We start from the raw sequence: 25,546 nt of genomic DNA, 5'->3' as shown, positions 1-25,546 counted from the left end.
ATTCCGGTTTGATTTGGGGCACTTCCGGTTCATTCCGAGTTCATTGGGGCACTTCAGGGTCAATCCAAGATGGCCGCCACTCTGGAAGTGGGGGTCAAGGGTTGAATTGTGGAAGTGGGGGTGAAGGGGGTGAATATGGTAAGCATAAGGTGAACAAAGTGAATAAAGTTGGAATGGGTTGAATCGGTTGAAAAATGTAGAAATTAGAAGGGAAAAACGAAATTTTTGGAAAATTTGGTGTGAATTTCAAAATTGAAAATTTGGAAATTTTGGTAAGTGGGAAGGTGTGGAATAGGTAGGCAAAAGATGAACAGTTGAAAGTTGGAACGAGTTGAATCGGTGGAAAAATGTAGAAATTAGAAGTGAAAAACTAAATTTTGTGAAATTTTGCAAAATTTTTGTGCAAATTTTAAAAGTGAAAACGTGAAATTTTTGAATTTGGCAAGTTTGGGAATGTCCCCAATGTGATTTGAATGTGTTGAATTAAGTGAATTTCAAACTGGAGCAACGTAAATGTGAAATGTTGAATCTGCCATTAAGAATGAATGGGGAAGAATTTGCCGGAATTTTGTGAATTTTGCGAAAACGGAAAATTTTTTGAACGAAAAAAATGTAAGCACCCGTGTCATGAATATTTGGAATCAGTGAAAAGTGGAATGGAGTGAATCGGTTAAAGTATGTGAAAGTAGTTAACGGACAAAAAAGTGAGCGGAATAAGTAGAATAATAATAATAATAAAGGACAGCAATAACAATAGTGTGAAGGTCTTCACCTTCACACTAATAAAGGACAGCAATAACAATAGTGTGAAGGTCTTCACCTTCACACTAACTAGAATTTGCAATTCCTGAAGAAATTGCGTGTGAAGGTGAAGAGGTTGAATAAATACTTGGGGAATGTTGCAGAATGATGTTGAAAAGAGTTGAATCGGTTGAAAAATGTAGAAATTACAAGGGAAAAAGGAAATTTGGGAAAATTGGGTGTGAGTTACAAAATTGAAAATTTGGAATTTTGGGTAAGTGGGAAGTTGTGGAATAGGTAGGAAAATGATGAACAGTTGAAAGGTCGAATGGGTTGAATAAGTTGAAAAATGTAGAAATTAGATTAGAAAAACAAAATTGTAGAGAATTTTTGGTAAGTGGGTAGTTGTGGAATAGGAAGGCAAAAGAAGAACAGTTCAAAGTTGGAACAAGTTGAATCGGTTAAAAAATGTAGAAGTTAGAGCAAATCTTGAATCCTAATAGAGAATGAATGGGAATTAAAAGAAAAAAAATTGCACCAAAATTTTTTGAAATTTGGAACAAAAGGAAAAAAACAGCTTTAGGAGGTTCACTTTTGGGGTTAAAATGTTGAAATGGGTTTAATCGGGCAAAATTTGCAAAAGTTAGCGCAAATGTAGGTATTTAGGGCACTTAATGTTGAAATATGGTCACTTCCGGTTTGATTTGGGTCACTTCCGGTCTATTTGGGTCACTTCCGGTTTGATTAGAGGCACTTCCGGTCTAGCTGAGGTCACTTCCGGTTTATTTGGGGTCACTTCCGGTTTAAAAAGGTCACTTCCGGTTTGATTTGGGGTCACTTCCGGTTTGATTTGGGGTCACTTCCGGTTTACCTGAGGTCACTTCCGGTTCATTTGGGGTCAATTCCGGTTTGATTTGGGGCACTTCCAGTTCATTCCGGGTTCATTGGGGCACTTCAGGGTCAATCCAAGATGGCCGCCACTCTGGAAGTGGGGGTCAAGGGTTGAATTGTGGAAGTGGGGGTGAAGGGGGTGAATATGGTAAGCATAAGGTGAACAAAGTGAATAAAGTTGGAATGGGTTGAATCGGTTGAAAAATGTAGAAATTAGAAGGGAAAAACTAAATTTTGGGAAAATTTGGTGTGAATTTCAAAATTGAAAATTTGGAAATTTTGCTAAGTGGGAAGGTGTGGAATAGGTAGGCAAAAGATGAACAGTTGAAAGTTGGAACGAGTTGAATCGGTGGAAAAATGTAGAAACTAGAAGTGAAAAATTAAATTTTGTGAAATTTTGCAAAATTTTGTGCAAATTTTAAAAGTGAAAACGTGAAATTTTTGAATTTGGCAAGTTTGGGAATGTCCCCAATGTGATTTGAATGTGTTGAAATAAGTGAATTTCAAACTGGAACAACAAAAATGTGAAATGTTGAATCTGCCATTAAGAATGAATGGGGAAAAAAATGCCACAAAATCGTGAATTTTGTGAAAACGGAAAATTTTTCGAACAAAAAAAATGTAAGCAGCCGTGTCATGAATATTTGGAATAAGTGAAAAGTGGAACGGAGTGAATCGGTTGAAGTATGTGGAAGGAGTTAAGCGTCAAAAAAGTGAGCGGAATAAGTAGAATAATAATAATAATAATAATAATAACTAGAATTTGCAATTCCTGAAGAAATTGCGTGTGAAGGTGAAGAGGTTGAATAAATACTTGGGGAATGTTGCAGAATGATGTTGAAAAGAGTTGAATCGGTTGAAAAATGTAGAAATTACAAGGGAAAAAGGAAATTTGGGAAAATTGGGTGTGAGTAACAAAATTGAAAATTTGGAATTTTGGGTAAGTGGGAAGTTGTGGAATAGGTAGGAAAATGATGAACAGTTGAAAGGTCGAATGGGTTGAATAAGTTGAAAAATGTAGAAATTAGATTAGAAAAACAAAATTGTAGAGAATTTTTGGTAAGTGGGTAGTTGTGGAATAGGAAGGCAAAAGAAGAACAGTTCAAAGTTGGAAACAGTTGAATCGGTTAAAAAATGTAGAAGCAAATCTTGAATCCTAATAGAGAATGAATGGGAATTAAAAGAAAAAAAATTGCACCAAAATTTTTTGAAATTTGGAACAAAAGGAAAAAAACAGCTTTAGGAGGTTCACTTTTGGGGTTAAAATGTTGAAATGGGTTTAATCGGGCAAAATTTGCAAAAGTTAGCGCAAATGTAGGTATTTAGGGCACTTAATGTTGAAATATGGTCACTTCCGGTTTGATTTGGGTCACTTCCGGTCTATTTGGGTCACTTCCGGTTTGATTAGAGGCACTTCCGGTCTAGCTGAGGTCACTTCCGGTTTATTTGGGGTCACTTCCGGTTGAAAAAGGTCACTTCCGGTTTGATTTGGGGTCACTTCCGGTTTGATTTGGGGTCACTTCCGGTTTACCTGAGGTCACTTCCGGTTCATTTGGGGTCAATTCCGGTTTGATTTGGGGCACTTCCAGTTCATTCCGGGTTCATTGGGGCACTTCAGGGTCAATCCAAGATGGCCGCTACTCTGGAAGTGGGGGTCAAGGGTTGAATTGTGGAAGTGGGGGTGAAGGGGGTGAATATGGTAAGCATAAGGTGAACAAAGTGAATAAAGTTGGAATGGGTTGAATCGGTTGAAAAATGTAGAAATTAGAAGGGAAAAACTAAATTTTGGGAAAATTTGGTGTGAATTTCAAAATTGAAAATTTGGAAATTTTGCTAAGTGGGAAGGTGTGGAATAGGTAGGCAAAAGATGAACAGTTGAAAGTTGGAACGAGTTGAATCGGTGGAAAAATGTAGAAGCTAGAAGTGAAAAACTAAATTTTGTGAAATTTTGCAAAATTTTGTGCAAATTTTAAAAGTGAAAACGTGAAATTTTTGAATTTGGCAAGTTTGGGAATGTCCCCAATGTGATTTGAATGTGTTGAAATAAGTGAATTTCAAACTGGAACAACAAAAATGTGAAATGTTGAATCTGCCATTAAGAATGAATGGGGAAAAAAATGCCACAAAATCGTGAATTTTGTGAAAACGGAAAATTTTTCGAACAAAAAAAATGTAAGCAGCCGTGTCATGAATATTTGGAATAAGTGAAAAGTGGAACGGAGTGAATCGGTTGAAGTATGTGGAAGGAGTTAAGCGTCAAAAAAGTGAGCGGAATAAGTAGAATAATAATAATAATAATAATAATAATAATAAAGGACAGCAATAACAATAGTGTGAAGGTCTTCACCTTCACACTAATAAAGGACAGCAATAACAATAGTGTGAAGGTCTTCACCTTCACACTAATAATAATAATAATAATAATAATAAAGGACAGCAATAACAATAGTGTGAAGGTCTTCACCTTCACACTAATAATAACTAGAATTTGCAATTCCTGAAGAAATTGCGTGTGAAGGTGAAGAGGTTGAATAAATACTTGGGGAATGTTGCAGAATGATGTTGAAAAGAGTTGAATCGGTTGAAAAATGTAGAAATTACAAGGGAAAAAGGAAATTTGGGAAAATTGGGTGTGAATTTCAAAATTGAAAATTTGGAATTTTGGGTAAGTGGGAAGTTGTGGAATAGGTAGGAAAATGATGAACAGTTGAAAGGTGGAATGGGTTGAATAAGTTGAAAATGTAGAAATTAGAGTAGAAAAACAAAATTGTAGAGAATTTTTGGTAAGTGGGAAGTTGTGGAATAGGAAGGCAAAAGAGGAACAGTTGAAAGTTGGAACGAGTTGAATCGGTTAAAAAATGTAGAAGTTAGAGCAAATCTTGAATCCTAATAGAGAATGAATGGGAATTAAAAGAAAAAAAAATTGCACCAAAAGTTTCTGAAATTTGGAACAAAAGGAAAGAAACGGCTTCAGGAGGTTCACTTTTGGGGTTAAAATGTTGAAATGGGTTTAATCGGGCAAAATTTGCAAAAGTTAGCGCAAATGTAGGTATTTAGGGCACTTAATGTTGAAATATGGTCATTTCCGGTTTGATTTGGGTCACTTCCGGTTTGATTAGAGGCACTTCCGGTCCAGCTGAGGTCACTTCCGGTTTATTTGGGGTCACTTCCGGTTGAAAAAGGTCACTTCCGGTTGAAAAAGGTCACTTCCGGTTTGATTTGGGGTCACTTCCGGTTTACCTGAGGTCTTTTCCGGTTCATTTGGGGTCACTTCCGGTTTGATTTGGGTCACTTCCGGTCTATTTAGGTCACTTCCGGTTTGATTAGAGGCACTTCCGGTCTATTTAGGTCACTTCCGGTTTGATTAGAGGCACTTCCGGTCTAGCTGAGGTCACTTCCGGTTTATTTGGGGTCACTTCCGGTTTAAAAAGGTCACTTCCGGTTTGATTTGGGGTCACTTCCGGTTTGATTTGGGGTCACTTCCGGTTTACCTGAGGTCACTTCCGGTTCATTTGGGGTCAATTCCGGTTTGATTTGGGGCACTTCCAGTTCATTCCGGGTTCATTGGGGCACTTCAGGGTCAATCCAAGATGGCCGCCACTCTGGAAGTGGGGGTCAAGGGTTGAATTGTGGAAGTGGGGGTGAAGGGGGTGAATATGGTAAGCATAAGGTGAACAAAGTGAATAAAGTTGGAATGGGTTGAATCGGTTGAAAAATGTAGAAATTAGAAGGGAAAAACTAAATTTTGGGAAAATTTGGTGTGAATTTCAAAATTGAAAATTTGGAAATTTTGCTAAGTGGGAAGGTGTGGAATAGGTAGGCAAAAGATGAACAGTTGAAAGTTGGAACGAGTTGAATCGGTGGAAAAATGTAGAAACTAGAAGTGAAAAACTAAATTTTGTGAAATTTTGCAAAATTTTGTGCAAATTTTAAAAGTGAAAACGTGAAATTTTTGAATTTGGCAAGTTTGGGAATGTCCCCAATGTGATTTGAATGTGTTGAAATAAGTGAATTTCAAACTGGAACAACAAAAATGTGAAATGTTGAATCTGCCATTAAGAATGAATGGGGAAAAAAATGCCACAAAATCGTGAATTTTGTGAAAACGGAAAATTTTTCGAACAAAAAAAATGTAAGCAGCCGTGTCATGAATATTTGGAATAAGTGAAAAGTGGAACGGAGTGAATCGGTTGAAGTATGTGGAAGGAGTTAAGCGTCAAAAAAGTGAGCGGAATAAGTAGAATAATAATAACTAGAATTTGCAATTCCTGAAGAAATTGCGTGTGAAGGTGAAGAGGTTGAATAAATACTTGGGGAATGCTGCAGAATGATGTTGAAAAGAGTTGAATCGGTTGAAAAATGTAGAAATTACAAGGGAAAAGGAAAGTTGGGAAAATTGGGTGTGAATTTCAAAATTGAAATTTGGAATTTTGGGTAAGTGGGAAGTTGTGGAATAGGTAGGAAAATGATGAACAGTTGAAAGGTGGAATGGGTTGAATAAGTTGAAAAAGTAGAAATTAGAGTAGAAAACCAAAATTGAACAGTTGAAAGTTGGAACGAGTTGAATCGGTTAAAAAATGTAGAAGTTAGAGCAAATCTTGAATCCTAATAGAGAATGAATGGGAATTAAAAGAAAAAAAAATTGCACCAAAAGTTTCTGAAATTTGGAACAAAAGGAAAGAAACGGCTTCAGGAGGTTCACTTTTGGGGTTAAAATGTTGAAATGGGTTTAATCGGGCAAAATTTGCAAAAGTTAGCGCAAATGTAGGTATTTAGGGCACTTAATGTTGAAATATGGTCATTTCCGGTTTGATTTGGGTCACTTCCGGTTTGATTAGAGGCACTTCCGGTCCAGCTGAGGTCACTTCCGGTTTATTTGGGGTCACTTCCGGTTGAAAAAGGTTACTTCCGGTTTAAAAAGGTCACTTCCGGTTTGATTTGGGGTCACTTCCGGTTTTAAAAGGTCACTTCCGGTTTGATTTGGGGTCACTTCCGATTTACCTAAGGTCACTTCCGGTTCATTTGGGGTCACTTCCGGTTCGATTTGGGTCACTTCCGGTCTATTTGAGTCACTTCCGGTTTGAATAGAGGCACTTCCGGTCTAGCTGAGGTCACTTCCGGTTTATTTGTGGTCACTTCCGGTTTAAAAAGGTCACTTCCGGTTGAAAAAGGTAACTTCCGGTTTGATTTGGGGTCACTTCCGGTTTACCTGAGGTCACTTCCGGTTCATTTGGGGTCACTTCCGGTTTGATTTGGGTCACTTCCGGTCTATTTGGGTCACTTCCGGTTTGATTTGGTCACTTCCGGTCTATTTGGGTCACTTCCGGTTTGATTAGAGGCACTTCCGGTCTAGCTGAGGTCACTTCCGGTTTATTTGGGGTCACTTCCGGTTGAAAAAGGTCACTTCCGGTTTGATTTGGGGTCACTTCCGGTTTGATTTGGGGTCACTTCCGGTTTACCTGAGGTCACTTCCGGTTCATTTGGGGTCAATTCCGGTTTGATTTGGGGCACTTCCAGTTCATTCCGGGTTCATTGGGGCACTTCAGGGTCAATCCAAGATGGCCGCCACTCTGGAAGTGGGGGTCAAGGGTTTAATTGTGGAAGTGGGGGTGAAGGGGGTGAATATGGTAAGCATAAGGTGAACAAAGTGAATAAAGTTGGAATGGGTTGAATCGGTTGAAAAATGTAGAAATTAGAAGGGAAAAACTAAATTTTGGGAAAATTTGGTGTGAATTTCAAAATTGAAAATTTGGAAATTTTGCTAAGTGGGAAGGTGTGGAATAGGTAGGCAAAAGATGAACAGTTGAAAGTTGGAACGAGTTGAATCGGTGGAAAAATGTAGAAACTAGAAGTGAAAAACTAAATTTTGTGAAATTTTGCAAAATTTTGTGCAAATTTTAAAAGTGAAAACGTGAAATTTTTGAATTTGGCAAGTTTGGGAATGTCCCCAATGTGATTTGAATGTGTTGAAATAAGTGAATTTCAAACTGGAACAACAAAAATGTGAAATGTTGAATCTGCCATTAAGAATGAATGGGGAAAAAAATGCCACAAAATCGTGAATTTTGTGAAAACGGAAAATTTTTCGAACAAAAAAAATGTAAGCAGCCGTGTCATGAATATTTGGAATAAGTGAAAAGTGGAACGGAGTGAATCGGTTGAAGTATGTGGAAGGAGTTAAGCGTCAAAAAAGTGAGCGGAATAAGTAGAATAATAACTAGAATTTGCAATTCCTGAAGAAATTGCGTGTGAAGGTGAAGAGGTTGAATAAATACTTGGGGAATGTTGCAGAATGATGTTGAAAAGAGTTGAATCGGTTGAAAAATGTAGAAATTACAAGGGAAAAAGGAAATTTGGGAAAATTGGGTGTGAATTTCAAAATTGAAAATTTGGAATTTTGGGTAAGTGGGAAGTTGTGGAATAGGTAGGAAAATGATGAACAGTTGAAAGGTGGAATGGGTTGAATAAGTTGAAAATGTAGAAATTAGAGTAGAAAAACAAAATTGTAGAGAATTTTTGGTAAGTGGGAAGTTGTGGAATAGGAAGGCAAAAGAGGAACAGTTGAAAGTTGGAACGAGTTGAATCGGTTAAAAATGTAGAAGTTAGAGCAAATCTTGAATCCTAATAGAGAATGAATGGGAATTAAAAGAAAAAAAAATTGCACCAAAAGTTTCTGAAATTTGGAACAAAAGGAAAGAAACGGCTTCAGGAGGTTCACTTTTGGGGTTAAAATGTTGAAATGGGTTTAATTGGGCAAAATTTGCAAAAGTTAGCGCAAATGTAGGTATTTAGGGCACTTAATGTTGAAATATGGTCATTTCCGGTTTGATTTGGGTCACTTCCGGTGTATTTGGGTCACTTCCGGTTTGATTAGAGGCACTTCCGGTCTAGCTGAGGTCACTTCCGGTTTATTTGGGGTCACTTCCGGTTTATTTGGGGTCACTTCCGGTTTAAAAAGGTCACTTCCGGTTTGATTTGGGGTCACTTCCGGTTTGATTTGGGGTCACTTCCGGTTTACCTGAGGTCACTTCCGGTTCATTTGGGGTCAATTCCGGTTTGATTTGGGGCACTTCCAGTTCATTCCGGGTTCATTGGGGCACTTCAGGGTCAATCCAAGATGGCCGCCACTCTGGAAGTGGGGGTCAAGGGTTGAATTGTGGAAGTGGGGGTGAAGGGGGTGAATATGGTAAGCATAAGGTGAACAAAGTGAATAAAGTTGGAATGGGTTGAATCGGTTGAAAAATGTAGAAATTAGAAGGGAAAAACTAAATTTTGGGAAAATTTGGTGTGAATTTCAAAATTGAAAATTTGGAAATTTTTCTAAGTGGGAAGGTGTGGAATAGGTAGGCAAAAGATGAACAGTTGAAAGTTGGAACGAGTTGAATCGGTGGAAAAATGTAGAAACTATAAGTGAAAAACTAAATTTTGTGAAATTTTGCAAAATTTTGTGCAAATTTTAAAAGTGAAAACGTGAAATTTTTGAATTTGGCAAGTTTGGGAATGTCCCCAATGTGATTAGAATGTGTTGAAATAAGTGAATTTCAAACTGGAACAACAAAAATGTGAAATGTTGAATCTGCCATTAAGAATGAATGGGGAAAAAAATGCCACAAAATCGTGAATTTTGTGAAAACGGAAAATTTTTCGAACAAAAAAAATGTAAGCAGCCGTGTCATGAATATTTGGAATAAGTGAAAAGTGGAACGGAGTGAATCGGTTGAAGTATGTGGAAGGAGTTAAGCGTCAAAAAAGTGAGCGGAATAAGTAGAATAATAATAATAACTAGAATTTGCAATTCCTGAAGAAATTGCGTGTGAAGGTGAAGAGGTTGAATAAATACTTGGGGAATGCTGCAGAATGATGTTGAAAAGAGTTGAATCGGTTGAAAAATGTAGAAATTACAAGGGAAAAGGAAATTTGGGAAAATTGGGTGTGAATTTCAAAACTGAAATTTTGGAATTTTGGGTAAGTGGGAAGTTGTGGAATAGGTAGGAAAAAGATGAACAGTTGAAAGGTGGAATGGGTTGAATAAGTTGAATGGGTTGAATAAGTTGAAAAAAGTAGAAATTAGAGTAGAAAACCAAAATTGAACAGTTGAAAGTTGGAACGAGTTGAATCGGTTAAAAAATGTAGAAGTTAGAGCAAATCTTGAATCCTAATAAAGAATGAATGGGAATTAAAAGAAAAAAAATTGCGCCAAAATCTTTTGAAATTTGGAACAAAAGGAAAAAAAACGGCTTCAGGAGGTTCACTTTTGGGGTTAAAATGTAGAAACGGGTTTAATCGGTCAAAATTTGCAAAAGTTAGCGCAAATGTAGGTATTTTGGGCACTTAATGTTGAAATATGGTCACTTCCGGTTTGATTTGGGTCACTTCCGGTCTATTTGGGTCACTTCCGGTTTGATTAGAGGCACTTCCGGTCCAGCTGAGGTCACTTCCGGTTGAAAAAGGTCACTTCCGGTTTGATTTGGGGTCACTTCCGGTTTGATTTGGGGTCACTTCCGGTTTACCTGAGGTCACTTCCGGTTCATTTGGGGTCAATTCCGGTTTGATTTGGGGCACTTCCAGTTCATTCCGGGTTCATTGGGGCACTTCAGGGTCAATCCAAGATGGCCGCCACTCTGGAAGTGGGGGTCAAGGGTTGAATTGTGGAAGTGGGGGTGAAGGGGGTGAATATGGTAAGCATAAGGTGAACAAAGTGAATAAAGTTGGAATGGGTTGAATCGGTTGAAAAATGTAGAAATTAGAAGGGAAAAACTAAATTTTGGGAAAATTTGGTGTGAATTTCAAAATTGAAAATTTGGAAATTTTGCTAAGTGGGAAGGTGTGGAATAGGTAGGCAAAAGATGAACAGTTGAAAGTTGGAACGAGTTGGATCGGTGGAAAAATGTAGAAACTAGAAGTGAAAAACTAAATTTTGTGAAATTTTGCAAAATTTTGTGCAAATTTTAAAAGTGAAAACGTGAAATTTTTGAATTTGGCAAGTTTGGGAATGTCCCCAATGTGATTTGAATGTGTTGAAATAAGTGAATTTCAAACTGGAACAACAAAAATGTGAAATGTTGAATCTGCCATTAAGAATGAATGGGGAAAAAAATGCCACAAAATCGTGAATTTTGTGAAAACGGAAAATTTTTCGAACAAAAAAAATGTAAGCAGCCGTGTCATGAATATTTGGAATAAGTGAAAAGTGGAACGGAGTGAATCGGTTGAAGTATGTGGAAGGAGTTAAGCGTCAAAAAAGTGAGCGGAATAAGTAGAATAATAATAATAATAATAATAATAATAAAGGACAGCAATAACAATAGTGTGAAGGTCTTCACCTTCACACTAATAACTAGAATTTGCAATTCCTGAAGAAATTGCGTGTGAAGGTGAAGAGGTTGAATAAATACTTGGGGAATGTTGCAGAATGATGTTGAAAAGAGTTGAATCGGTTGAAAAATGTAGAAATTACAAGGGAAAAAGGAAATTTGGGAAAATTGGGTGTGAATTTCAAAATTGAAAATTTGGAATTTTGGGTAAGTGGGAAGTTGTGGAATAGGTAGGAAAATGATGAACAGTTGAAAGGTGGAATGGGTTGAATAAGTTGAAAATGTAGAAATTAGAGTAGAAAAACAAAATTGTAGAGAATTTTTGGTAAGTGGGAAGTTGTGGAATAGGAAGGCAAAAGAGGAACAGTTGAAAGTTGGAACGAGTTGAATCGGTTAAAAAATGTAGAAGTTAGAGCAAATCTTGAATCCTAATAGAGAATGAATGGGAATTAAAAGAAAAAAAAATTGCACCAAAAGGTTCTGAAATTTGGAACAAAAGGAAAGAAACGGCTTCAGGAGGTTCACTTTTGGGGTTAAAATGTTGAAATGGGTTTAATCGGGCAAAATTTGCAAAAGTTAGCGCAAATGTAGGTATTTAGGGCACTTAATGTTGAAATATGGTCATTTCCGGTTTGATTTGGGTCACTTCCGGTTTGATTAGAGGCACTTCCGGTCTATTTAGGTCACTTCCGGTTTGATTAGAGGCACTTCCGGTCTAGCTGAGGTCACTTCCGGTTTATTTGGGGTCACTTCCGGTTTAAAAAGGTCACTTCCGGTTTGATTTGGGGTCACTTCCGGTTTGATTTGGGGTCACTTCCGGTTTACCTGAGGTCACTTCCGGTTCATTTGGGGTCAATTCCGGTTTGATTTGGGGCACTTCCAGTTCATTCCGGGTTCATTGGGGCACTTCAGGGTCAATCCAAGATGGCCGCCACTCTGGAAGTGGGGGTCAAGGGTTGAATTGTGGAAGTGGGGGTGAAGGGGGTGAATATGGTAAGCATAAGGTGAACAAAGTGAATAAAGTTGGAATGGGTTGAATCGGTTGAAAAATGTAGAAATTAGAAGGGAAAATCTAAATTTTGGGAAAATTTGGTGTGAATTTCAAAATTGAAAATTTGGAAATTTTGCTAAGTGGGAAGGTGTGGAATAGGTAGGCAAAAGATGAACAGTTGAAAGTTGGAACGAGTTGAATCGGTGGAAAAATGTAGAAACTAGAAGTGAAAAACTAAATTTTGTGAAATTTTGCAAAATTTTGTGCAAATTTTAAAAGTGAAAACGTGAAATTTTTGAATTTGGCAAGTTTGGGAATGTCCCCAATGTGATTTGAATGTGTTGAAATAAGTGAATTTCAAACTGGAACAACAAAAATGTGAAATGTTGAATCTGCCATTAAGAATGAATGGGGAAAAAAATGCCACAAAATCGTGAATTTTGTGAAAACGGAAAATTTTTCGAACAAAAAAAATGTAAGCAGCCGTGTCATGAATATTTGGAATAAGTGCAAAGTGGAACGGAGTGAATCGGTTGAAGTATGTGGAAGGAGTTAAGCGTCAAAAAAGTGAGCGGAATAAGTAGAATAATAATAATAATAATAATAATAATAAAGGACAGCAATAACAATAGTGTGAAGGTCTTCACCTTCACACTAATAATAATAATAAAGGACAGCAATAACAATAGTGTGAAGGTCTTCACCTTCACACTAATAATAATAAAGGACAGCAATAACAATAGTGTGAAGGTCTTCACCTTCACACTAATAATAATAAAGGACAGCAATAACAATAGTGTGAAGGTCTTCACCTTCACACTAATAATAATAATAATAATAAAGGACAGCAATAACAATAGTGTGAAGGTCTTCACCTTCACACTAATAAAGGACAGCAATAACAATAGTGTGAAGGTCTTCACCTTCACACTAATAATAAAGGACAGCAATAACAATAGTGTGAAGGTCTTCACCTTCACACTAATAAAGGACAGCAATAACAATAGTGTGAAGGTCTTCACCTTCACACTAATAATAATAAAGGACAGCAATAACAATAGTGTGAAGGTCTTCACCTTCACACTAATAATAATAATAATAATAATAATAATAATAATAATAATAAAGGACAGCAATAACAATAGTGTGAAGGTCTTCACCTTCACACTAATAATAAAGGACAGCAATAACAATAGTGTGAAGGTCTTCACCTTCACACTAATAAAGGACAGCAATAACAATAGTGTGAAGGTCTTCACCTTCACACTAATAATAATAATAATAATAATAATAATAATAATAATAATAAAGGACAGCAATAACAATAGTGTGAAGGTCTTCACCTTCACACTAATAATAAAGGACAGCAATAACAATAGTGTGAAGGTCTTCACCTTCACACTAATAAAGGACAGCAATAACAATAGTGTGAAGGTCTTCACCTTCACACTAATAATAATAATAGAGAATGGTGTAGAATAACATATGTGTGAAGGCCATCGCCTTCACACAATAATAATAATAGAGAATGGTGTAGAATAACATATGTGTGAAGGCCATCGCCTTCACACAATAATAGAGAATGGTGTAGAATAACATATGTGTGAAGGCCATCGCCTTCACACAATAATAGAGAATGGTGTAGAATAACATATGTGTGAAGGCCATCGCCTTCACACAATAATAATAATAATAAAGTAGAATAACAATGTGTGAAGGCCTTCGCCTTCACACAATAATAATAATAATAACTAGAATTGCAATTTCTGGAGAAATTGCGTGTGAAGGCGAAGACCTTCGCACTATTGTTATTCTACTTTTTTCGAAATGAAAGACAGGAAAAATGAAAAAGGGAAATTAATGATAAATGAGGATGATAAAGTACATAGGTAAAATGATGTGTTAAAATGATAAGCAGGAAAAATAAAATGGGAAATAGATAATAAATGATGATGAATGAAATTAATGGGAAAAATAAAAAGGTAAATAAATAATGACAAATGATGATAAATAAAATAAATAGGAAAAATTATAAGTGGGAAAAAAAGGGAAATAATCAATGATAAATGATGAAAAAAATAAATGGGAAAATGACGAGAGTTACAAATGATAAGTGTTAATAATGATAAGCGGGAAGAATAAAAAGGAAATTAAATCATTATAAAATGAATGGGAAAATGACAAAAGTTACAAATGATAAATGATAAAAATGACAAGCGGGAAGAATATAAAGGAAATTAAATTATTATACAATAAATAAAAAAATTAAGAGAGTTACAAATGAAGGCCATCGCCTTCACACAATAATAGAGAATGGTGTAGAATAACATATGTGTGAAGGCCATCGCCTTCACACAATAATAATAATAATAATAATAATAATAAAGTAGAATAACAATGTGTGAAGGCTTCGCCTTCACACAATAAAGGACAGCAATAACAATAGTGTGAAGGTCTTCACCTTCACACTAATAATAATAAAGGACAGCAATAACAATAGTGTGAAGGTCTTCACCTTCACACTAATAATAATAATAATAATAATAATAAAGTAGAATAACAATGTGTGAAGGCCTTCGCCTTCACACAATAATAATAAAGGACAGCAATAACAATAGTGTGAAGGTCTTCACCTTCACACTAATAATAATAATAAAGGACAGCAATAACAATAGTGTGAAGGTCTTTACCTTCACACTAATAATAATAATAAAGGACAGCAATAACAATAGTGTGAAGGTCTTCACCTTCACACTAATAATAATAATAAAGGACAGCAATAACAGTGTGAAGGTCTTCACCTTCACACTAATAATAATAATAATAAAGTACAGCAATAACAATAGTGTGAAGGTCTTCACCTTCACACTAATAATAATAAAGGACAGCAATAACAATAGTGTGAAGGTCTTCACCTTCACACTAATAATAATAAAGGACAGCAATAACAATAGTGTGAAGGTCTTCACCTTCACACTAATAATAATAAAGGACAGCAATAACAATAGTGTGAAGGTCTTCACCTTCACACTAATAAAGGACAGCAATAACAATAGTGTGAAGGTCTTCACCTTCACACTAATAACTAGAATTGCAATTTCTGGAGAAATTGCGTGTGAAGGCGAAGACCTTCGCACTATTTTATTCTACTTTTTCTGAAATGAAAAAAAGGAAAAATAAAAAAGGGAAATTAATGATGATAAATGATGATGAATAAAATAAATGGGTAAAATGATGTGTTAAAATGATAAGCAGGAAAATTAAAAAAACGAAATAAATGATGAATGAAATAAATGAGAAAAATAAGTGGGAAAAATAAAAAGGGAAATAAATAATGATAAATGATGATAAATAAAATAAATAGGAAAAATGAAATGTCGGAAAAATAAAAAGGGAAATAAATGATGATAAATGATGAATAAAATAAATGGGAAAATGACGAGAGTTACAAATGATAAACGTTAATAAAATAAGAATAATAATTACTTATTGCTTACTGTTTTTCTGGCTTACCGTTTCTCTTGCCTACCGTTTTTCTGGTTTACCGTTTTTCTCGCCTACTGTTTTTACGCTTACCATTTTTCTTGCTTATTTTTTTCTCGCTTACCATTCTTATAATAAAAAGGAAATTAAATTATTATAAAATAAATAGGAAAATGACAAAAGTTACAAATGATAAACGTTAAAAATGATAAGCGGGAAGAATATAAAGGAAATTAAATTATTATAAAATAAATGGGAAAATGACGAGTGTTACAAATGATATGCGTTAAAAATGATAAGGGGGAAGAATAAAAAGGAAAATAAATTATTATTAGAATAAATGAAAAAATGACAAGTTACAAATCATAAGCGTTAAAAATATTAAGCAGTGAATAAAAAGGAAAAAAAAACAATACCCCCAGTCGGAATCGAACTCACACGGGGAAGCGGCTAGAGTTAAGAAGTCCATGCCGCTAGAAAGAGTGATGGCGCCTTCACGGTTAGGATGAAGGCCGTCCTTCCTCAGCAGGTCGGCGCGGCCCCAGAAGGAGGACCAGTTATCTATAAACTGAAGTCCCTGATTCTTGCAGAAACCAGCCATCCACTGATTAAGCCAGAATAATCTGCTAAACCTCTCATCATTGTCTCTTGCTGGCAAAAGGCCAGAGACAATTACTCAATACTGACTCATCTTTCTGGCGAGATCACAAGTCCACGCTATGTTTTTCTTTGTGATCTCTGATTGCATCTTCACAGTATCGTTGGAGCCGACGTGTATCACTATATTTGAGTAACGAGTGTTGTTGGTGCCACGCTGTTGACTCGGCCTATTGCAAGCCAGCTCCCTAAGGTTAGATTCAATGTCTGGTGCTCCGACTCTAGGGATACACATTACTGTGGCTGGATTTTTAGCGAGATGTTACGGGTAATGGAGTCTACTATGACCAAAGTGCGAGAGCCAGTAAACCGAGGTGGCTTAGCAAGCCTCTTGGGGCTAATGCTAACTTAGGTCGCGGTTTGACTACAGCCCGCTTTTGTGTCCGCCACATCTACGGTTATTGAGTTGTTCTGCCCTAGCTGGCGGACACGCCCCTCTAGCAGGGACAACCTCTCTAAAAGAAGGGTGCAGGTGGTGCATGGAGCCTTACAAATCTGTTGATTTGAAGCCATACTTACGTGTTCGGTGAACGACGGTAGACAGACAGCCACGAAGCTCCGCTGAAAGCCGAGCAGTGACGTGGTCAAAATGGCAAGGATTGACGGTCTGCAGCTTACAAACAATAGTTAACTCCCAAGAGTGGAGTAAAAACGTTAAAGGCGAGTGAGGGAAACTAGGAAAAAAAATGTAAAAATGTAGGTCGCCTCTCCGACGTCGCTGTCGCGCACTCTACGTGACAAACCAGAAGTAAGGGTGGATTCTTCAATCAACACAATACAATGTGTTAATTTTTTTCTAATATACATACCGTTTCTACTATGCAGATTTTTAATTTTTGCGGATGGTTCTGGAACACTTCTCCCGTGATAAATAAGGGATCACTGTATACCTAATGGAGAAAAAAAAGTTTTGTCTAGATCAAACCTGGGCAAATTACGGCCCGCGGGCCACATCCGGCCCTTTGTGCGTCCCTGTCCGGCCCGCATGAGGCCAGTCGTAATTTAAAAAAAAATAAAAAATTTGTGTCGTGCGTACAACTGTTTCGCTTTTATTTTGAAAGGCGTCGCACTTCCGTGTAACGTACGTGTATGTGAGCTGTGCGTGAAAGTGAACAGTGCGAAGTAATGCTGCCCGAGAAACGTGTGCTGACCCTCAGAAAAGAAAAGTTGACAAGGAGCGCCGTGTTTTCAACAAGACATGGACTGCCAAGTATTTCTTTACAGAAATGAAAGGTAAAGCCATGTGCCTGATTTGTGGTACACAGGTCGCTGTGTTTAAAGAATATAATTTGAGTCGCCACTACACGACCAAGCATGAGAAAAAATACATCTGTCTGATAAACAGGGCGCATCTGAGGCTGATGCATTGCTAGCAAAACTGCAAGCCCAACAAGGACTTTTTATCAAACTTCACACCCAGAGATGGAGCGGCTTTGTCATTTGAGGAAAAGTTAAAGAAGTTAAGAATAAATTGTACTGATTAATAATTGTTTTTTTATTTGACCTTTACCCCACAATTTCACATAGCTTAATATAAACATAAACAGAATAATTGTATTCTTCTAATTACCAATACCAACTATTTAAAATAAATAATTTAGTGCATTTTACAATGGAAGAAAATTGAGCAGGTTTAAGTTATCGTAGGTGTGGCCCTCTGACACAACTCAGGTTTTTCATGTGGCCCCTTGTAAAAATTAATTGCCCACCCCTGGTCTAGATTGATGAGTTACTTTTGTCAATGGCCCATACATTCTTTTGATTGCATTCTTTATTAATAATTATTATTATTATTATTTTTAGTACTCACAGAAGGAGGACAAATATGAAGAAGAAATAAAACTTCTTACTGACAAACTTAAAGAGGTAAGTCGTGTTTCTTGTTTGTTTCATTGTGTGATTCCGTTTCTGCTAAGAACTGCTCATTTGAATAAGTGAAGAATGTAAATGTATGTGAGACATTAACACAATTTTCGCTGTGCGTTTCAGGCTGAGACCCGAGCAGAGTTTGCAGAGCGATCTGTGGCCAAGCTGGAGAAGACCATTGATGATCTCGAAGGTATTCAGTTATTTTTTTTGTCTCTGTCCTATCCTTGCTGTGTCCACTAACTACACTAAATAGAATAACGTGACAGTAACAAAAAACAGAATCGCCAACCCTCTGCCTGCTATTCATGTTAATGAAGTTGTGCTCAATTTTACGTATAACTGAGCATTCAATACAACATTCAGTATAATTATTTAAGATTTAATAGTGCATTACAATTCGATAAGACTAAATTACTCCAGCAACAGCTTTTATAAATATATGCATTCTTATTTATTGTACAACACAACTATATGTGCAAATAAGTCAATTATGCTACAAATACAGTAATTGGTTAACATCAGACAAAGGTCCTGCTTAAATTGCTTGACATCTTTTGATTTGAAAATAGTTTGCACCTGACTGTGCCCTAAAGTCTGTATAAATGTTCCTTTTCCCATCATCTTTTTAAAACTGTTAGATGGAGAATTTGATTTTGTGGAGTTTGGGAGCTACTTTTCTTTTAATCAGCAGGGATGAGAATTTTCCGCGGAACCGCGGATTTTCGTGGTTTTTTTCCGTAGGGAGTATCATTTTCGTGAATCGTGTAGGTTCTGATTTTGTAGATAAAATTGTTTTTATATGGGGGGCGGCTGGCAACAGTATTGCAACAACAGTCGCTTTATTTTCGGTAGCATTTTGGCGCTACTTTCGTCATATCATTTGCCTATTCATTTGCCTAATTAGCAAAAGTTTTAGCCAGCATGGCGAAAGGTTTAGAGAAAAAAGACGAGGATCGTGCCAGGGAAATAGACAAGTCTAACGGGATCAGGAACTGCTTCAGATGGGCATGGCTCGAGAGCAGCGTAATCTTACAACTCGGAACACAAAGACGCTCTTAAGCAATGCTACAGTGAGCGCCCGGCGCGCTGTGGTTGCGCGATCGGACTAAATTAAGCACCCTGCGCACTGAGGTCCACTTAAATATTGATACATCAGGACTTTAAAAATATTTTCTAAATTTCAGCGACGGCTCTGTCACAATAATGCGATCAGCGCGGTGCAATTGCGCGGTCGGCGACGTGCTACGTTTGCTCGTTCGGCGGTGCGCTGCAGTTGCGCGATCGGCCAAAATTAAGCTCCCTGCGCTTAGGTCCAATTGGATTTTGGAAAGTACATCAGGAGTTTAAAAATATTTTCTAAATTTTAGCGATGGCTCTGTCACAATAATGCAACCAGCGCGGGGCAGTTGTGCGGTCGGCGACGCGCTACGGTTGCGCGTTCGGCGGTGCGCTGCAGTTGCGCGATCGGACGAAAATGCGCAAATGAAAAAATGCCTAAAGCCTTGGAACGGATTAAAATGTTTCCATTATTTGTAATGGGATAGTAGATTCGGAATTCGACCGATTCGCTTCCCGAACCGCCTTCTGGAACGGATTGTGGTCGAAAACCGAGGCTTGACTGTATTATATTCACCTTGGTAGCCCACCAAGCAGGAAATTTTTTTTAACAAAACTGTTGGAATTGAGCGATGAAATTAATAGTTTTGGGGCTGCTATCCTGCCAAAATCCAGGAGTTTCCAGGGAGCTTTTCCCCCTGAGCCCCCTCTGGGGCGTTGCCCCTGGCCCCCTGCAGCCCCCAATGGGGGCCTGTGGGCCCTGTGGACCCCAATAGGGGCCTGTGGCAATGGGGGCGCTGCGGCCTCTGGCCCCCTGCGGCATGTGGCCCCCAGACCCCGGCTACTTTTCAGTGTTTTTTTTCATTTGCCGTTCTCATCCCTGTAATCAGTGGATGACTCTTGCCTACTGGTTTTGCTGTTTTTCGTAATTCTAATTTCCGGTGCGTAGCATCGCAACTTTGCTTATGTAAGTACGTAAAGCTAATCTAAAATAGACAAGCGTTCATTGAAAAACTAGTTTCCGGATTTCAAACTTGAAGGTGGAATCTCACTGAGCAGTAAATGCTTGCAAGTGTTTGCGCACGTAGTAAAATTAAGTTGCAAAAACATCAGATACCAAACAGTTTTAATGGCCGCAAACAGTTTTTCTTGTTGCCAAGAAATTTTAATGTGTTAAAAATGTAATTACATCTTATTAATAGGGATGTTCGATACCACATACATCATTTTGATAAGTCACTGATACTAATATCAAGCACCAATATCACTAGAATATTTGATACATAAAATTTCACCCAAAACAATGACATTATTTAAAAAACAAAAAACTAAAATTTTACTCCAATTTTGCAGCAATTTTCCTTAAAATTAATGAAATTCATGAATGACATTTCTCTGTTCTAATTTTAAGTTCCTGATCGTAAAATGGCCACAATAGAGCAGCAGATACCGGTACCTGTCAACGTCATAAGTATTGATACTATGAAATAAGCCTGCTACTGATACCTGGTATCAGTACACACCGTTACTACATAATAATAGCAATAATATCTCCAGTGATGCGGACTCAAAGATCTGTCATGGTAAAGAAGGAGCTGAGTCGAAAGGCAAAGCTCTTGATTTACCCATCGATCTATATTTCTGCCCTCACCTATAGTCACAAGCTGTGTACCAGAACCGAGAACAAAAACACAAGAGCCCAGATGCAAGCGCCCGAAATGAGTTTCCTCTGCATGGGTGTTCTGGGTTGTCCCTGAGAGATGGGGTGAGACACTCGGTTATCCAGGAGGGGCTCCACTGCATCAAGAACACAGATGAGTTGGCTTAAGTGTCTAATTATGATGGTTCCTAGACACCTCCCTGGTGGCATGCCAGTGGGAGGATTCCTTGGGGAGCACATGCTGGAGACACTATGCCTCCTGGTTGGCCCTGGAAAACGGCTTAGAATTCCCCCAGAAGAGCTGGATGAAGTGACTGGGCTTTGCTGATAAAGCTGCTGCTCTTGCGATCTAATGGATAAGCTAAAGAAAATCTATCAGTGGAGGGACATTGCACATTACAGATTATATCAGAATTTAAGTACTGCATACTTTTCTCACAACCCTTAGTTATCAGTATACATACACAATGTGACAAAAACGTTTTATTTTCCTTGTATTCTCCCTTGTACACTGTTCGTACCATTGGGGGTAAAAACGAGTATTATAGTCGAAAAATTATAGTAATTGTTGTGATCATTAATCTAATTCATTAATCATTTATCTAATTAATTTGTTGGCGAAGTGGCCAAGAATGTAGCCCATCACAAAAAAAAAATGTTGAGGAAGTATAAGCGCTGTTTGTTTTAGTTGCCTGTTTTCTGTCCACTGGAAGAATAGGTAGATGACACACTCTGTTGTCAGGCTAAGAACAAGGAGAGGACTCGGATGCAGAGTGACCGAAAAAAGAGGAATTTATTTTGACGGGCGAGAGCCGGCAAAAATCAAAACCACCTCGAAGAGGGAAATCCAGGCAAAACAAACAAAATAGTTCTCTGGGTAAAGCGAGAATAAAAGGGTTCTTCAAAAAACTAGACAAGGTATTCAAAAGTATCTTTCAGCTTACGTGATCGCTAGTACTCCTGACGAGACAAGACGCTCTGGCACAAGACAAGGGGAAGACGCTGACTAAATACACACAGAAGGGTAAGGGCACTGGTGCACACAATTAGGATCAAGGACACAGGTGCACACAATTAGGATCAGGGAAGACAGACTGACGCACAGAGGAAGGCCTACGAACTGAAACGAGAGGAGTTACCTATCAAAATAAAACAGGAAGTGACAATTCAACAAGAAAGACAAGACAATAACCCACAAATCATAACGGGATGACAGTTGTTTTTTCATTGATCTTTCTTTACACGCAATATGTAATGTACACACACAGCCACACTTAGCACCTTACGCTCGCTATTGCAGCTCCATGCAGTACTAATGGTAGAGGAAGTATAAGCGCTGTTTGTTTTAGTTGCCTGTTTTCTGTCCACTGGAAGAATAGGTAGATGACACACTCTGGTTGTTGTCAGGCTAGGAACAAGGAGAGGACTCGGATGCAGAGTAACCAAAAAAAAGAGGAATTTATTTTGACAGGCGAGAGCCGGCAAAAATCAAAACCACCTCGAAGAGGGAAATCCAGGCAAAACAAACAAACAAACAAAATAGTTCTCTGGGTAAAGCGAGAATAAAAGGGTTCTTCAAAAAACTAGACAAGGTATTCAAAAGTATCTTTCAGCTTACGTGATCGCTAGTACTCCTGACGAGACAAGACGTTCTGGCACAAGACAAGGGGAAGACGCTGACTAAATACACACAGAAGGGTAAGGGCACAGGTGCACACAATTAGGATCAAGGACACAGGTGCACACAATTAGGATCAGGGAAGACAATCAGACTGACGCACAGAGGAAGGCCTACGAACTGAAACGAGATGAGTTACCTATCAAAATAAAACAGGAAGTGACAATTCAACAAAAAAGACAAGACAATAACCCAAAAATCATAACGGGATGACAGTTGTTGTTTTTTCATTGATCTTTCTTTACACGCAATATGTAATGTACACACACAGCGACACTTAGCACCTTACGCTCGCTATTGCAGCTCCGTGCAGTACTGATGGTAGAGGAATATAGCAAACTTCTGCAGTGATTGCGACTAAATCAGAGGAATAACACATTAAGAAAACAATATACACTCAACTCCACTGTTTTCTACTCTATATTGCAGACTGTATGTACGTCAATAGTCTTGCATGATGTGCTCAGTGCATATAAAGACTAAGTATGATGTCTCCCGATAACAGTTTGGTTAATAATAATGTTTGGTTATAAATACAGTATTGGTAAATTTCTCTCTATCCTGTCTGGCGTTGTGTGTGTGTGTGTGTGTGTGTGTGTGTGTGTGTGTGTGTGTGTGTGTGTGTGTGTGTGTGTGTGTGTGTGTGTGTGTGTGCGTGTGTGTGTGTGTGTGTGTGTGTGCGTGGGTGCGTGCGTGCGTGCGTGCATGCCTGCGCGTGTGTGTGTTTCTCTGTGTGTGTTCTCCTGCAGATGAAGTGTATGCTCAGAAGCTGAAGGGCAAGGCTCTCAGTGAGGAGCTGGACCTAGCCCTCAATGATATGACTACCCTGTAGAAGCTGTCACTTCTTCTCCTTCCTCTTTCATCTTTTCCCTGTCTGCTTGCTGCCGGATTACTGCATTCAACTGTGGTATTATCAAGCTGGAAAAAAAAAAAATCTTGAAATGTCATGTTCACCCATCATTGCGCTGCTGGAACATCGACCTCTTGAAAGCATTGTAGGTTACAGCTCATCCAGTCAGTGCCAAGTATTTTGCAGTGGTCACACTACTCCCACACATTTCTTCAGTTGCAAAACACTCTGCAACTCTCCGTTGTAATAAATGTATTTAAACTCTCTTCATTCTTTGTGTCACTCCAGTCTCTTCTTTTTTACTATCTTTCAAAGCCCCCGCCTGCATTTTTTCCCATCACATATTTTGAAATGACTATAATTCATTTTTAAACCAAACAGTAAACTTTTTCAAAAAGATGTTTGCTCTTTTCTTCTTTTCTTCTGATAAAACTTTGTTTTACAACTCACCATGCACTTTTTTCCTATCTATGTAACCTAATTTTTTTTGTGTAGGGGGTGATGCCATGCTTCACAACCTTCCTTTCCTCCTTAAATACAAAACTCCAGTGAAAAGCAGTGAAGTTGGAACATTGTGTTCCAACAAGATCACATAGGACTGTGATTTTTAACTACAGCTATACTGTTAGCGCATATATCTACTATTCAAGTTACAGAGATCTGTTTGTGAATTACGGCGATCTGCAACTGCAAACACAGTTTGATCCATCCATCCATCCATCCATCCATCCATCCATCCATCCATCCATCCATCCATCCATCCATCCATCCATCCATCCATACGCTTGTCCCCACAGGGGTTGCGGGCTTGCTGGAGCATATCCCAGCAGTCATCGGGCAGTAGGCGGGGGACACCCCAAATTGGTTGCCAGCCAATCACAGGGCACACAGATATGAACCATCCGCACTCACACCTATGAGCAATTTGGAGTGCTCAATCGGCCTCCCAAGCATGTTTTTGGGATGTCGGAGGAAACCGGAGGATCCATAGAAAACCCACGCAGGCACGGGGAGAATATGCGAACTCCACCCAGGAGGGGCCGGAGGTGGAATCGAATCCGCACCCTCTGAGCTTTAAGTGCTTCACCGCGCTGTCCCCAGTTTATGGATATAATTCTGACTGCTCAAGTTGTACATAGTATTAGCAATGTTTGTTGATAATAATCAGACTGAACCAATAGATTGTTTTAAATCGATAAAGTTAAGGTTTGTACCATTTGCAATTTAGGGAAAAAAAACTATGAAAATGGATTTATAACGTTGAAGGGCTATTTATTACGGTAAGTTATTTAATTGTTGTAGGGGACAGTACATAATTTAATATCTTCTATAACGTATGTTGCCTGATTGAGTTCTCGATTTAATGTGTGTTTGGAAGCTCATGTTTCTTTTTAACTTGCAGAAAAACTGGCCTATGCCAAAGAGGAAAACCTGGACATGCACCAGGTGTTGGACCAAACTCTTTTGGAGCTTAACAACCTATAACGTGATTTTCCCAGCCACAACTCTCTCTGTACAATGGAATCCCACTTAAACATCAACATGCACACAAGGATTTTCAAGATGCACACAGAAACCAATTGAAAGGCTTCATGAAATGTTGATACATAATAAATAAAAATGTTTATGTGCTCAAGAAAATGTAACTTTTCTTTCCTATTAAAGGTTAGTTTTAAGAAATGTATAAATGATTAACACACCCACCTCCCAGTTCAGAGGTGCAGGATTACGACTGCAGTCTTCCTGTGTGGTGTTTGCATGTTCTCCCCGTGCCTGCGTGGATTTTCTCCAAGTAACTCCTGGTCCGATCCATTGACTGTCCTTGACCACGCTCTCAGCTTGCCTCTGTCTGCTTTGACAACGCCCGCCGCCACGACCTCTGCTTGCCTACCTGCCTGTCTGTCCTAACCCCGCAAGTGTGCCGCCACCTGTCATCAGTCCGCTGCTGCGCTGTTTCTCTGTTGCACCTCAATTTAGAGTTGCTAATGAGATATTCAATGACCCACAACATGTTTCTGCTTTTAATCAACATTTCTCCTCTGTACGCTCTAATTACTAAATACCCCTGCACATTTCTTGCTATTTTCAAATCAGCTGTAGAAAGGCGAATTGTTTTATGGCCTAAGTAGAGAGGGCTGCACACATTTTGGGGCTGGTTATTTTGACACAAGTGACGTGTGTACAATGTTTTCCAAAGGACAAACAGGTGTCGTGCCAAAGTAGTTACCCCCGCGAAAATTGGTATCCCTTGCCGCGGGAGCGAGCGCGCACGCCTTGAGTGGAAAGCGGAAACCGATGCCGTACGGCAGACAGTACCACCTTGCTTTCAGTAAAAACATGAACACACGTTTGCGTC

At 38.3% G+C, this 25,546-nt stretch overlaps 1 protein-coding gene and 1 long non-coding RNA gene across 7 annotated transcripts in view; one reads left to right on the top strand and one right to left on the bottom strand.

The window, feature by feature from the left end:
* The window catches only part of LOC125979860 (uncharacterized), a 55,792-nt gene extending 38,768 nt beyond the window's left edge, over positions 1-17,024 (bottom strand). Inside the window, exons 1-2 of the long non-coding RNA XR_011087939.1 lie at positions 16,887-17,024; positions 16,597-16,807 (exon numbers count right to left, since the gene is read on the bottom strand). This is a non-coding gene — a long non-coding RNA (uncharacterized lncRNA). The remainder of the gene's footprint in view (positions 1-16,596; positions 16,808-16,886) is intronic.
* tpm2 (tropomyosin 2 (beta)) overlaps positions 1-24,831 on the top strand; it is a 72,473-nt gene extending 47,642 nt beyond the window's left edge. For 2 of the 6 annotated variants that reach the window (XM_068652672.1, XM_068652673.1), the window contains 3 exons: positions 17,881-17,943; positions 18,067-18,136; positions 24,593-24,831. In XM_068652672.1, coding sequence (XP_068508773.1) covers positions 17,881-17,943; positions 18,067-18,136; positions 24,593-24,675 — 216 coding nt within the window. In that variant the 3' untranslated portion in view covers positions 24,676-24,831. Of the gene's footprint in view, positions 1-6,970; positions 17,311-17,880; positions 17,944-18,066; positions 18,137-20,659; positions 20,746-23,089; positions 23,461-24,592 lie in introns of those variants that run through there. The other 4 variants (XM_049738593.2, XM_049738592.2, XM_068652674.1 and 1 more) reach the window with 3 other exon arrangements.
* The last annotated feature ends 715 nt before the right edge of the window (positions 24,832-25,546 follow it).

This window comes from Syngnathus scovelli, chromosome 13 (assembly GCF_024217435.2).
Source record: "Syngnathus scovelli strain Florida chromosome 13, RoL_Ssco_1.2, whole genome shotgun sequence".
NCBI lineage: Eukaryota > Metazoa > Chordata > Actinopteri > Syngnathiformes > Syngnathidae > Syngnathus > Syngnathus scovelli.
Note: the sequence above shows the minus strand (reverse complement) of the source record. Positions and strands in the feature narration are given on the sequence as shown.